Here is a 12,280-nt window from a genome sequence, read left to right as displayed (position 1 = left end):
GTGGACCTTTTTGCCCCCCCCCCCCAAAACCACCAGTTGAGCAGATTTTGCACCAGGAACCCTCACAGCAGAGCCTGGAAGGTGGATGCCTTATCTTTACATGGGAAACCTCTCAATTTATGCCTTTCCTCCTCTGCCCCTCCTCTCAAAAGTACTACTCAAGATCAAACAGGACAGGCCAAGGGCAATCCGTATTGCACCAGACTGGCCACGCCAGCACTGGTACCCACTCCTATGCAGTCTTGACAGCAGTGCCACCCTGGCACCTAACATCAGATACCTTCCCTGCTGTCTCAGCAGGAGGGACAGATTTTGCATCCTCAGCTGCAAACCCTAAACCTTGCAGCCTGGCTTATCCCCTGAATACACCACCAGCATCCCTCAGCAAACAGTTGCTGGACATCATCCTTGAGGCCAGAAGGCCTAGTACTAGGACATCCTGTGCTGAAAAGTGGAAAAGATATTGTTCTTGGAGTCAGTCTCAAGGAAAGGACACAGCTGTGCTCACCTTACCTCAAATCTTTGATTACCTAGCAAAGCTGCTCTACAGAGGCCTATTCTTCTCATCCATTAAGATTCACGCATCTGCCATCTCAGCTCATTATAATACTAAGCCACTTCTCTTTTCTCACCCTCTCATCAAAAAGTTCCTGAGAGGAGCTAACAATTTAAGGCCCCTAGGAGAGCTCCCATCCCGGCCTGGGACCTTAACTTTGTACTGGAGAAGCTCACACTTCCCCCTTTTGAACCTGCTGCTTCAGCAGAGTTAAAATTCCTCTCTTGGAAAATAGCCTTACGTCTGGCTTTTACATCAGCAAGAAGAGTGTCTGAGTTACAGGCACTAATGGTGGTGGAGCCCTTCATTATTTTCCATGCTGACAGGGTTTCCCTCAGGACTATCCCATCCTTTATGCCCAAGGTGGTACCCAGTGTGGCTTTAAACCAATCCATTCATTTGCCAACCTTTTTCCCTAATCCTCAGAATAAAGGAGAAAGAATCCTGCACTCCTTGGACATGCACAGACATCTCGGGTTCTACCTTGACAGGAGTAACCCTTTCAGAAAATCTGACCAGTTGCAAGTCAGCTTTGCTACAGGGGCAGAGGGCAAGGCCATTTAGAAGCAAACCATTTCCAAATGGATAGCACACTGCATCCATTTCTGCTACAAGCACCATGGAAAACCTACCTCTTAGGGGATCAGAACTCATTCCACTAGAGCTACTTCAGCCTCTACGGCATTTCTCAGGGGAGTCCCTACCAGGGACATCCTGGAAGCTGCAACCTGGAGGTCTGTATACACCATCACCAAGCATTACCACTTACCTATTTTTTCTAAATCCAGAGCTGAATTTGCTACAACAGTCTTACAAGGCATGCTAGCCAGCCCTAACTCTTCTTGACTGCCTCCACCCTTCCTCAGCTTTGGGGAATCAACCCATGTGTGATGACTGCAACAGTGAAACATGAATAACATAGTACAGTTGTGTACACTTAGCATAAATGTAGATGTTCGAGTGTATTCACTGTTGCAGTCCTGGTTTCCCTCCCTCCAGCCCCCTGGCTTTTTCTGGTCTTTCTACCTATCCACTTTATGGACATGTTTTATGGCAGGGGTATCTACTTTTTACTGGAGGTATTCCACACCATGTAATAGCTTCCTATTTTGGGAGCTCCTGACATCTGGGGCAAGAAACTGGTGTAATGGCGTTGGCTGCATGTTTTATACCCCTGACGACCTGACGTCATGGAAGAGGCGACCGTGTCCGATGCAGAAATCCCAAGACTCTGGTATTCAGGTCGACTGAGGGCTACCTGCAGGCAGATAACTGTGATGACTGCAACAGTGAATACACTCGAACATCTACATTTATGGTAAGTGTACACAACTGTACTTTTTAACAGTAAAAACTAGAACATAGAGGGTTCACTTACAAACTTTAAGAAAGTAAGTTAAAATTAAATTGTTTTATGATTGTGCTATAAATGTTATCTCTCGGTTTCAGTTTAGTAGCAAACAATATCTAGAGCTAGAAGTTTTTGTATTGTCTTGGAATAGAAGTAATTACTAGGTTTGAGATGCGGAAGTGTTTTATTGTTTTATGACTTCCTAGCGACTGCACAGCTCTGAGCAAACATCTGAAGGCAATGTATTTTTCACAGAGATGTTAAATTCTGTCAGTTTCAGGTGACAAAAAGTGATGTCATCCAAGCTAACCCAGCAATAATATTTGATATTAATTTAAGACGCTCTCGGATAAAGACTGTGCATTTTGTATCTTGTCTTTGACCTAGAAACATCCACTCATCACTACCTTCTGCACTTCTGCATGTATGTTGTTCTGTAAGTAATTTCTAAGGCATAGTAACTCTGTTAGATTCAGATAGGAATACAGTAAAGTATAGCTTGAATGTTTTCTATATTTATTTGAGTCTGTCCTGCAATGTTGTTTTAAATATTTCCTGTGATTTTGAAGTCACTGTGGATACATATTTACTATTGTCTTGTTCTTTTATTATTAAATATATTTAAACCTATGTGTGTGGCTATTTGTGAGACATATTTAAGCTCTTAAAGAACTTGCATATCTATATGGTGACACTGTACAGGCCACTCCAGCCTTGCTCTTGGTCAGACTACCATTTGGATAATAGTAACATACTCAGTAGGATTGGACACCCTTTGTTAAGGGCCTTAAGTAGCTGATAGAGTTGGCTGGTTGCAGTCGGAACTACCTTATAGTGTGGGCAGAAGGGGGCATAGCTAATAAACCTGTGCTATCCTTTCCCGTGTGTGTGTGTGTGTGTGTGTGTGTGTGTGTGTGTGTGTGTGTGTGTGTGTGTGTGTGTGTGTGTGTGTGTGTGTGTGTGTGTGTGTATGTATATCAGTCAAATCTCAGTGTGTGTGTGTCAGCTACTTGGGCAGGCACACAAAGCACTGGTTGGACAGAGAGGATGCTGGAGGTTTTGGCTTGGTCACTCAGCTGAGATCTCAACCCTATAGCTGTGCCAGTGGGGAGTCTTATTGGGGATCTGGAGAAAGAGGGGGAAATCAGCCCCAGACTGATCTGTGTGCGTTCTTAAGGGAAATTGCACTTTACTGTGTGTGCGTATTTGTCATCCTCCCAGTGTTTACGTTCACCACTGTTGCCACTGGTAAGGATTGAGGCTGCTTGATTACTGGGCCAGTGCAGGGGCGTCGCATCTTAATTGATGGCAGTGGTGGGATAGCCACATCACATAGTAATTGGCTTGTAGTGGTGTGGATACTGAATTTCTGTAGCCTGTAAACAGTGGTCACTAAGGAAGGTGTTTGTACTCTCACTCAGCCACACAGTGAACATTCAGAGTTTCTTATCACAATTGTTTTATTTATTTATTTATTTAGTTAGCTTAGTCAGGTAGGGCAGGCAAGCATGTCAGCAGAGGAGTATGGCAAGCTGAGATGTGCCAGGCTAAAGGACTGATGCATGCCAACCTGACTAAGGCAGAAGTGATTGTAGCCTTGGGCACATCGCAGACCAGCAATCAGGAGGACAACCAGGCTGGCATTGGAGATGTACAACTCTCAGAAAATGGACAGTTCAGCCTTTCCACAGAGGACTTAAAAATCCATCTGGAGTTAAAGACTTGAACTGGAGGCCATATGTTTGAAAATAGAAGCAGCAGAGAGACTGATATGTCTGGAGGCTGAGGAAAATGAGAAACTGTGACATCTGGAGGCAGCAGCAGCATGAGAAGGAGATGTTGATTCTTCGCCGGAGTCATGGAGGTAATGGGGAAGAGAGTAACCAAACCCCAGAAGCAATAAATGTCAGTAAATTGCTTCCGCAATTTACAGAGGGGGATAATTTTGATAGTTTCATTCATATGTCTAAAAGGGTATGTAAAGAGTGTAATGTTGACCAAGGGCTCTGGGTACGGTTCCTGACCCCCTATACTCCATGGTAGAGCTGTAACTGCTATTTCTAAATTGTCTGATACTGATTGCTTAAATTATTGTACAGTCAAGGATTATTTGTTAGAATATTTTGTTAACACCTGAAGCTTATAGTACAAAGTTTTGTGGGCATAGATGCAAGGCAGATGAAAGTGTGTGAATATGTTGCTGAAATAAGCACTTATTTTCATAGGTGGATGAGTGAATGTCAGGTCACCACTTTTGAAGGGCTAGCAGGCCTTTTGGTGAGGGAACAAGCCCTTAGCACTTTGCCTGAGGACATGAGAATCTGGTTAGCTGATAGACAATGCAATACTGCAGATGAGTTGGAGAAGGGAGACCTATACCTAGCAAGCAGGGCAGCAGTGCACAGGAAAGGGATACCCAGTGCTGCTCATGGGTCTAAGGGAACCCATGGTGGGGAGCCCAGACTGCTCCAACAGAGTCCACCAGTAGCAGGAGAGGCTACTAGTCCAGGTACACATTCAGGAATAAGGTTTAAATGCAACCAGTGGGGCCGTGTAGCATCTAGATGTCCACAGAGGCAAGGTGGGGAACAAAATGTGGGAATGACAGAATGCCAGTAGTAAGTTGTCTCAAGACAACAAGGGCACCAAACTACCACAAAAGGTTATATCCTGTCTTATTTGCCCCATCTATTGTTTGCTTACAGGGAGGTGCCCCAGGAATTCACAGTTTGTTTACTCTTTGAGTTGTTGTATGGGCATAGGGTGGGGGGACCTCTAGATTTGATTCAGGATGGGTGTGAGGGGACCTCTAGATTTGATTCAGGATGGGTGGGAGGGTGAGTGTGAATCTCGCAAGGACTCTGTTGTGGCATATGTCCTAAACCTCAGGACAGGGCTCACGGAACTCTTGGGCTTGGCCTAGGAGAACCTGGCATAAGCCCAACAGCAGAAAAAGGTTTGTTTTGACAGGAATGCTCAGGCTGGAGAATATGCTTTAGGGCAGCAGGTAATGGTTCTCATTTCTGTCAAATACAACAAGCTGCAGGCAGCATGGGAGGGACCCTACAAAGTGGTAAGGAAGGTCAGTGCTGTTAACTACATGGTAGAACTGCTAGGCAGGGGCATAAATTGTACCATGTTAACGTGATGAAACCTTACCATGATAGGGAGGCCCTTGTGCTGAGTATTTGTAGTGGATGGTAGTAGGAGTCTGAGGGGGATCTGGTGACTGATCTCCTCAGTGAGACTCGGACTGACACCTCAGTGGATGAGGTAGCAAAGTCCCAGTAGCTATCCCCTACCCAGGTTTGAGAAATCCAAGCAGTGTTACAGGAATTTGGGGACATGTTCACTGGGAAACCAGGGTGCACCCACCTGGTGCAACACTATGTGGATACAGGACCCCCAAAGGCCTATTAAGCAGGCCCCTTATAGGATGCCTGAGAGGGTCAAACAGACTGAGGGAGGAGATACAGGAACTGTTGGAACTAGGGGTAATTCAGGAGTCCAACAGTCCCTGAGCCTTCCCAGTGGTGCTGGTACCAAAGAAGGATGGCAGTACCAGGTTCTGTGTTGAGTACAGGAAATTAAATAGTCACATAGCATCAGATGCTTACCCCATGCCTAGGATAGATGAAGCCCTAGAGCAGCTGGATGTGGCTAAGTATCTTACCACTATTGATCTTACCAAGGCTTACTTGCAGGTGCCCTTGGCTCCCAGTGCTAGAGAGAGGTCAGCCTTTGTGACTCTTTTTGGCTTGTATGAGTTCATGAAGATGCCCTTTGGAATGAAAAATGCCCCAGCGATTTTCCAGAGGCTGGTGAATCATATCTTAGCAGGAGCAGGAGATTTCGCCCTTGCTTACCTCTGTGATATTGCCATCTACAGTCATTCCTGACAAGAGCACCTTCAGCATGTCAGGGAGGTGCTGGGTAGACTACAGAGGCAGGGTTGACCATTAAGCCCAGCAAATGTCAGGTGGGTGTGCAGAGGTCTCCTACCTGGGACGTAGAGTGGGGAGTGGGTAAGATCAGGCCAGAACCTGGTAAAGTGGAAGCCATTCAGGCATGGCCTGCCCCTGTTAACAAAAAGTAGGTGAGGGCATTCTTAGGGACTGCAGGGTATTACATAAAGTTTGTCCCCAATTATAGTACCATAGTTGCTCCTCTCACAGCCCTGACAAGGAAAAACTCGCCAGATAATGTAGTGTGGACCCCAGCATGTGAGCAGGCATACCAGAAGCTTATAGGAACTTTGGGAGGAGCCCCTGTGTTAGCCAGTCCAGATTGCAACAAAGAATTTGTTATGCAGCTGAATGCTTCAAACCATGCCATGGGGGCTGTACTCAGCCGGGTCTTCTAGAGAGAGGATCTCAGGGTGGTATATTTCAGTTGTAGGCTCCAACCCAGGGAGGAATGCTATGCACCTGTAGAAAGGAATGCTTAGCTATAGTGTTGGCACTGCAGAAACTTCAGCCTTATCTGTATGGAAGGAAATTCATTGCAGTTAGAGAGTTATGAAAAAAGCAGCAACAGTAGAGTTCAGTCAGTAAGAATGGGGACCTTTGCATGTAGAGCTGCAATCACTGTGCCTATATGGCTAACAATAGTAGTTTCACATACCCGGTCACTCAAAAAGTTTATGAATTTCAACATTACGCTGATTGTAAAACTTGAGATCTAATACATTTAGCAAGCTGTACGAAATGTTCAGCTTTCTATATTGGAAATACCAATCGAACTTTAAAGTAATGGGTAAGGGAACATCTATATGCCATCAACAGAGAAGATGAGAGTAATGTTCTGGCTAGACATGTTCTAAGTCATGGTCTCTCTCACAAATTTGTGTTTTTAATCATAGAACTAGTTAATAAGAGTATTGGACTGGGCAATTTTAAGAACTTTACTGAAAGACTAGAAATTAAATGAATAATTAGACTACAAGCATATAAAGCCTGTGAGATAAATGACAGGCTATCCCTGAAACCTTTCCTTTTAGACAGACCCTTAGCACATTAAAGACTAAAAATAAACAATAATTCTTCAATGTTGCACTCATTAGAATGTTCTGTGTTTTTTTTACATATTAGATGAAATATTCTGCTTATATATATATATATATATATATATATATATATATATATATATATGTATTGAATAATGACCATACAGAAATAGTGTTTTCCATGACCACAGAATAGTGAGATTATTTAGTCTATGCTGCCACGATCTATTGATGTAAGTGAATTTTACATTTCATTTAATGAGTTGCTTATTTGGTTAAGTTACTTGAGAGATTTTTATTACATTGATATATATATATATTTTTTTTTTATTTATTTTATTTTTTTTTATGCATACCAGTTAGATAAGATATCAGTGTTAATATATATGTATTTTTCAAATTGAATGCATGTTTTATTGTGTAGATGTTTTGTTAGGCATATATACTTTTAGGTTAATTTAATTGATGCAGCAATGTGATTGGAGGAAGTGACATTAATTAGTGGAACTGCTGGATTTAAACAGATGAGATCATTTGCTTTAATATGTCTGAAGAAGCGTTCCAGTTTGGATGTGAAAGCGCTTACTGTTTTTTTATTTTTAACATGTTTCATTAAAGATCTGTCAGCTACCACCATGGATGTCACCTCAATGTTTATTTTTGAAAGTTTGTATTCTCACTGAGGTGCTTAGTCCTCTGACTTCTGTTTTTTCTCTGGTCTGTTTTACGATTATACTATAAAAGTTATCTCTGTTTCAGTTCAGTAGCAGACACAATGTCTAGAGCTAGATATTTTTGTATGGTCTTGGAAGAGAAGTAATTACTAGGTTTGAGATGCAGACGTGTTTTATGTCTTCCTAGCAGCTGCGCAGCTCTGAGCAAACATCTGAAGGCTATGTGTTTTTCACACAGAGATGTTAAATTCTTTTAGTTTCTGATAAAGGGGGGGTTTAGCTTGGGAACCAAAGTCAGGTGACAAAAAGTGATGTCATCCAAGCTAACCTGTCAGTAATATTTGATATTAATTTAAGAACTCTATCAGAGAGACACTGTGGATTTTGTATCTTGTCTTTGACCTAGAAACATCCACTCATCACCACCTTCTGCACTTCTGCCTGCGTGTTGTTCTGTAAGTTTTTAGGGCATGGTAACTCTTTTAGATTCAGATAGGAATATAGTAAAGTATAGCTTAGATGTTTTCTTTATTTATTTGAGACTGTCCTGCAGTGCTGCTTTAATTTTTTTCCTGTGAGTTTGTACTCTGAAGTCACTGTGGATACATACTTAGTATTATCTTGATCTTTTATTTATTACTAAATATATTTAAATGTTTGCTTGTGGCTGATATTTGTGAGACATATTAAGCTCTTAGAATACTTGCATATCTATATGGTGGCACTGTACAGGCCACTCCTAAATAGTCTTGCTCTTGGTCAGACTACCATTTGTATAATAGTAACATTACACAGTAGGATTGGACACCCTTTGTTAAGGGCCTTAGGTAGCTGATAAAGAGTTGGCTGGTTGCAGTCAAAACTACCTTATAGTTTGGGCAGAAGGGGGGCATTGCTAATAAACCTTTGCTAGCCTTTCCTAGATGTGTGTGTGTGTGTGTGTGTGTGTGTGTGTGTGTGTGTGTGTGTGTGTGTGTGTGTGTTTGTATGTCAATCAAGTGTGTGTGTGTGTGTGTGTGTGTGTGTGTGTGTGTGTGTGTGTGTGTGTGTGTGTGTGTGTGCGCGCGCGCGCGCGAGTCCGCTACTTGGGCAGGGACATGAAGCACTGGTTGGACAGAGAGGGTGCTGAAGGTTTTGGCTTGTCCACTCAGCTGAGATCTCAGCCCTATAGCTGTGCTAGTGGGGAGTCTTATTGGGGATCTGGAGAAGGAGGGAGAAACAAGCCCCAGACTGATCTCTGTATGCTCTTAAGGGAAATTGCACTTTACTGTGTGTGTGTACTTGTCGTCCTCCCAGTGTGTATGTTTCCCACCGTTGCCAGTGGTGAGGATTGAGGCTTCTTGATTACTGGACCAATGCAGGAGTGTCACACTGTGGTCAGAGTTTTTCATTTTTTTTTCTGAAATATCCTCGCCTAGCTCATCTTATGAGAGGTTCCTTTTTCTTCAGATTCTTTGAGGTCTAAAGGCTGCCATTGCTGTGTGCTTTTGTTTTTTTCATTTACTTTTTTCCCTTCTGCTATAATCTGTTGTGTGAAGTTGGAATGTACAACTTCTGTATCTGTCTGCCAGCATTCTTTCTCCTCATTCTCATGAGCACCCATTTGTAAGAAATCATTGCTAGCTGCCACTGAGAAAGTGGAAGCAAGAATTTAAGTATAAAGCATTACACAAATAAATTGCTGCTTAGCTGGTATGGGTAGGGATGTAGATAGTATGATGCACTCAAAATGCAAGCAGGAAGGTAAAGGAATTTATACTTCAGTTAAGAGACAATCTACTGATCTATTTTGCTTATAGACTACATTTAAATATGTAATGAGGATATCCTTATAATAGTTTAGCACATCAAAAATTCTGGTCTTACGGTGCAGTTTCATAAAACAGTTTCACAATTCAGAGTATCTTCTAAAATGGTCTTTTTCATGTGTTTCTCTCTGTTACTGGGGCAATTCTTTGCCCTTGCCATGTAATTTGTTTTCTTCTTATTCAGGACAAGATGTTCCACCTTCAGCAAGAACACGGTTTTTTGGTTGACATCTCTTGCAGAAATGCATGTAACAGTTCTTTGAAAGTGATGCATGTTACCATCTTGTAGAAAAGAGTGACATATTAGTCAGTTGCCTAACAAAGATGGTGTTGTGTTCATTTTCTTTCTGTTTGTTCACTATCCAACTTTTGAACAGAGAAGCTATTTGTTAATGTTTGCCTGATTAAGCTTGCTTCTGGGACAGTATGATTTTAGAGATACAATATTGAGTGTTGTATGTTGGGACATAGTTCTTCCCTTGATTCTTTTGTGACTGTGAGCAGACTACTTAAGTCTTTGTGCTGCATGGATATCCTTGGGAAAAAAATTGATGCCTTGTCTTGATAATCTTTAATTGTCACAGTTAAAGAAATTGATTATTCATACTTACCCTTTGCACTTGTTTTGTTTATTTTCATTATTGGATTATTTGCATCATTAAACAACCAGGTCCCCTTTCCTTTTGGTTCATAGGTTCATAGTACTAGGCTAACTGCCCTTGCGAGCCATTTTAAGCCTAGCCAATTATTCCTTTTGAGACTTGAACCCTGCACCTTGTGTTTGTAAGACAAACACCTTAACCATTAGGTGACCCTCCCAACTTGTCATGGTGCATTATTTCTCCATTACCCTCCCAAAGGCTACTGTGCAATGGTCTGATAGATGCCATTTTTGTTGCTGTTGAAGCAGTGCCATCTGGGAGGCACCAAAAGACTACCTGACATCATGCTGAGTGTGAAGCAGTACCCCTTGCTGGAGCTGTGGGTGTTATGGCATGGTAGTGGGGAATCACACACCCATTCTTGAAGGAAGATACTAGGTCAGTGATGCTTCTTCCTGTCCAGCTGCCTGTGTGGCATCAAGTTGCTGTGTGAACTAGATGCACCAGTTCTGTTTACCTCAGTCTGACCCTATCAAATTGGCCTGTTTTGTAAGGCAAAGACATTTGAAAGTTTGTATAAATTGTATAAGCTAAGTAGTGGTTGGGGGGTGTGGGGGCTAGGTTCAATATAAAGTATTAGCAGATGAAGTGCTGAATCTGAGTTGATTAGAGCAAATTATTCAAACTGGCAATTTAGCTATATTTGTATGTCTATACAAACACACACACACACCGTCTCTAATGTCACAAACATTTTCTTAACCTGCAAAAAATTACGCAGTGCTACCAGTTTGATGAATTGGTTCTGTCAACTCTTGATGTGGCTTTTCAGCAATCAGCCACTCATCATGCACCCAGTGGAACAGTGTGTAACAAAGTGACACACGTTCCATGTTGAAGACTTTGGTGAGGGTGAAGTTAACTTTGACTGCTGTACCAGTGAAGTCTGTATTACTGATGGTTAACATTGATGCATGTCTGAAACTAGATGGCATTATTAGTAGCAAGTGTATCCTGAGACGGTGTTTGTGCTGGTATGAGCAGGCTATGTAATATGCAGTTGCTTTGTCTTGTGCAAAGCAGAAGATAGACACTGGAGAGGGGTGAATGTGATTGTAGTCTTGAATATGAATGCTTACTTTTAACTGCATCCATCAAAGGCTTCCTGGCTTTCTGGTAGGCCTTGTTTTAAACACAGAATATTTAGCAGCAGGTACAAAGTTTGTCTTGGGTTTGAAGAACTTGTTATATTTTGGTCAATTTCATATCTGATATCAGTTGCTTATAATGGTTGCACTTTGAATTTCAGGAAACTTGGAGTGGTTAGACAAAAATAAAACTAGCTTTTTGATTATGTGGAGGAGACCAGAAGAATGGGGAAAACTTCTGTACCAGTGGGTAAGAACTTGGAATGCTAACAGTTTGAATCTGCTTTTTATAAGCTGTGTAAAAACTCATTAATATCTGAAATATGCAAATCTATTGTTTTATAGGAATCTTGAAGATTAACATGAAGTACTTTTGCTTTGTATCTGCAGTTTTAAAATATGTAATGCTGTAAACTGTCAGCATTGCATTCGGAAGACAGAATGAAATTCTTTACATAAATTCTGAATATCTGCATCCACCTTGGTTTACTATAGTATCAGTCGAATACTAAATTTAGGCATTGCTGTACAGAATATTGCACATGTATCAGCTGTCTTTTTGAACATCAATGAGGTTCAAAGTCATGCTTACCGATACTGAAAAAGTATACAGTTGATCTGATGTTGTCTCTTTCATTCCTCCTCACAAATGGGTTGCGGATCTGTGTTCGGATCTGACTCTGCCACTTTTCTTCATACTAGGATCCAAGTCTCTAGCTCATCCCACTACCCACAATACCCTCCACTCCAGCCAACCTCCTCAGATTTTGTTTGCTGCCAGCGGAATCAGATGTGGTCGCCTGAGTTTCGAGAGTTCAGTGGTTTCCTTGGGTATCTCCTTTTCATATAAGTGCCCTTTTTTTCTATATTTCTTTTATTTTTCTGTCTTAAATTCCTCCCCTAGTATGAGTGGCTTTTTTCTTACCTGCCTTTACGGATCTCTTTCTCAAAAATGTTTTCCCGCTCTCTCGGTAGCCGTTTTTTTTTTTCAGTTGGGATCCTCTGCTTCTTCTCATTCATAAAACAAAAAACAAAAAAAAAATACTTCTTTCTTGGCCTTTGTCTGCTTGTCTTTCCCTTTTGTGTGTGTGTAGAAAGAGTTTTTTTGTGATGGCTGACAAACCTCTGGATTTAAA

General features: G+C 41.8%; 1 protein-coding gene across 2 annotated transcripts in view; it reads left to right on the top strand.

The window, feature by feature from the left end:
• The window catches only part of VPS25 (vacuolar protein sorting 25 homolog), a 258,007-nt gene that overhangs the window by 197,365 nt on the left and 48,362 nt on the right, over positions 1-12,280 (top strand). For both annotated transcript variants that reach the window (XM_044054692.1, XM_044054693.1), the window contains exon 4: positions 11,306-11,394. In XM_044054692.1, coding sequence (XP_043910627.1) covers positions 11,306-11,394 — 89 coding nt within the window. The remainder of the gene's footprint in view (positions 1-11,305; positions 11,395-12,280) is intronic.

Source organism: Protopterus annectens, chromosome 13.part0 (genome assembly GCF_019279795.1).
Source record: "Protopterus annectens isolate FY-2018-M chromosome 13.part0, PAN1.0, whole genome shotgun sequence".
NCBI classification, from domain to species: domain Eukaryota; kingdom Metazoa; phylum Chordata; order Ceratodontiformes; family Protopteridae; genus Protopterus; species Protopterus annectens.
Note: the sequence above shows the minus strand (reverse complement) of the source record. Positions and strands in the feature narration are given on the sequence as shown.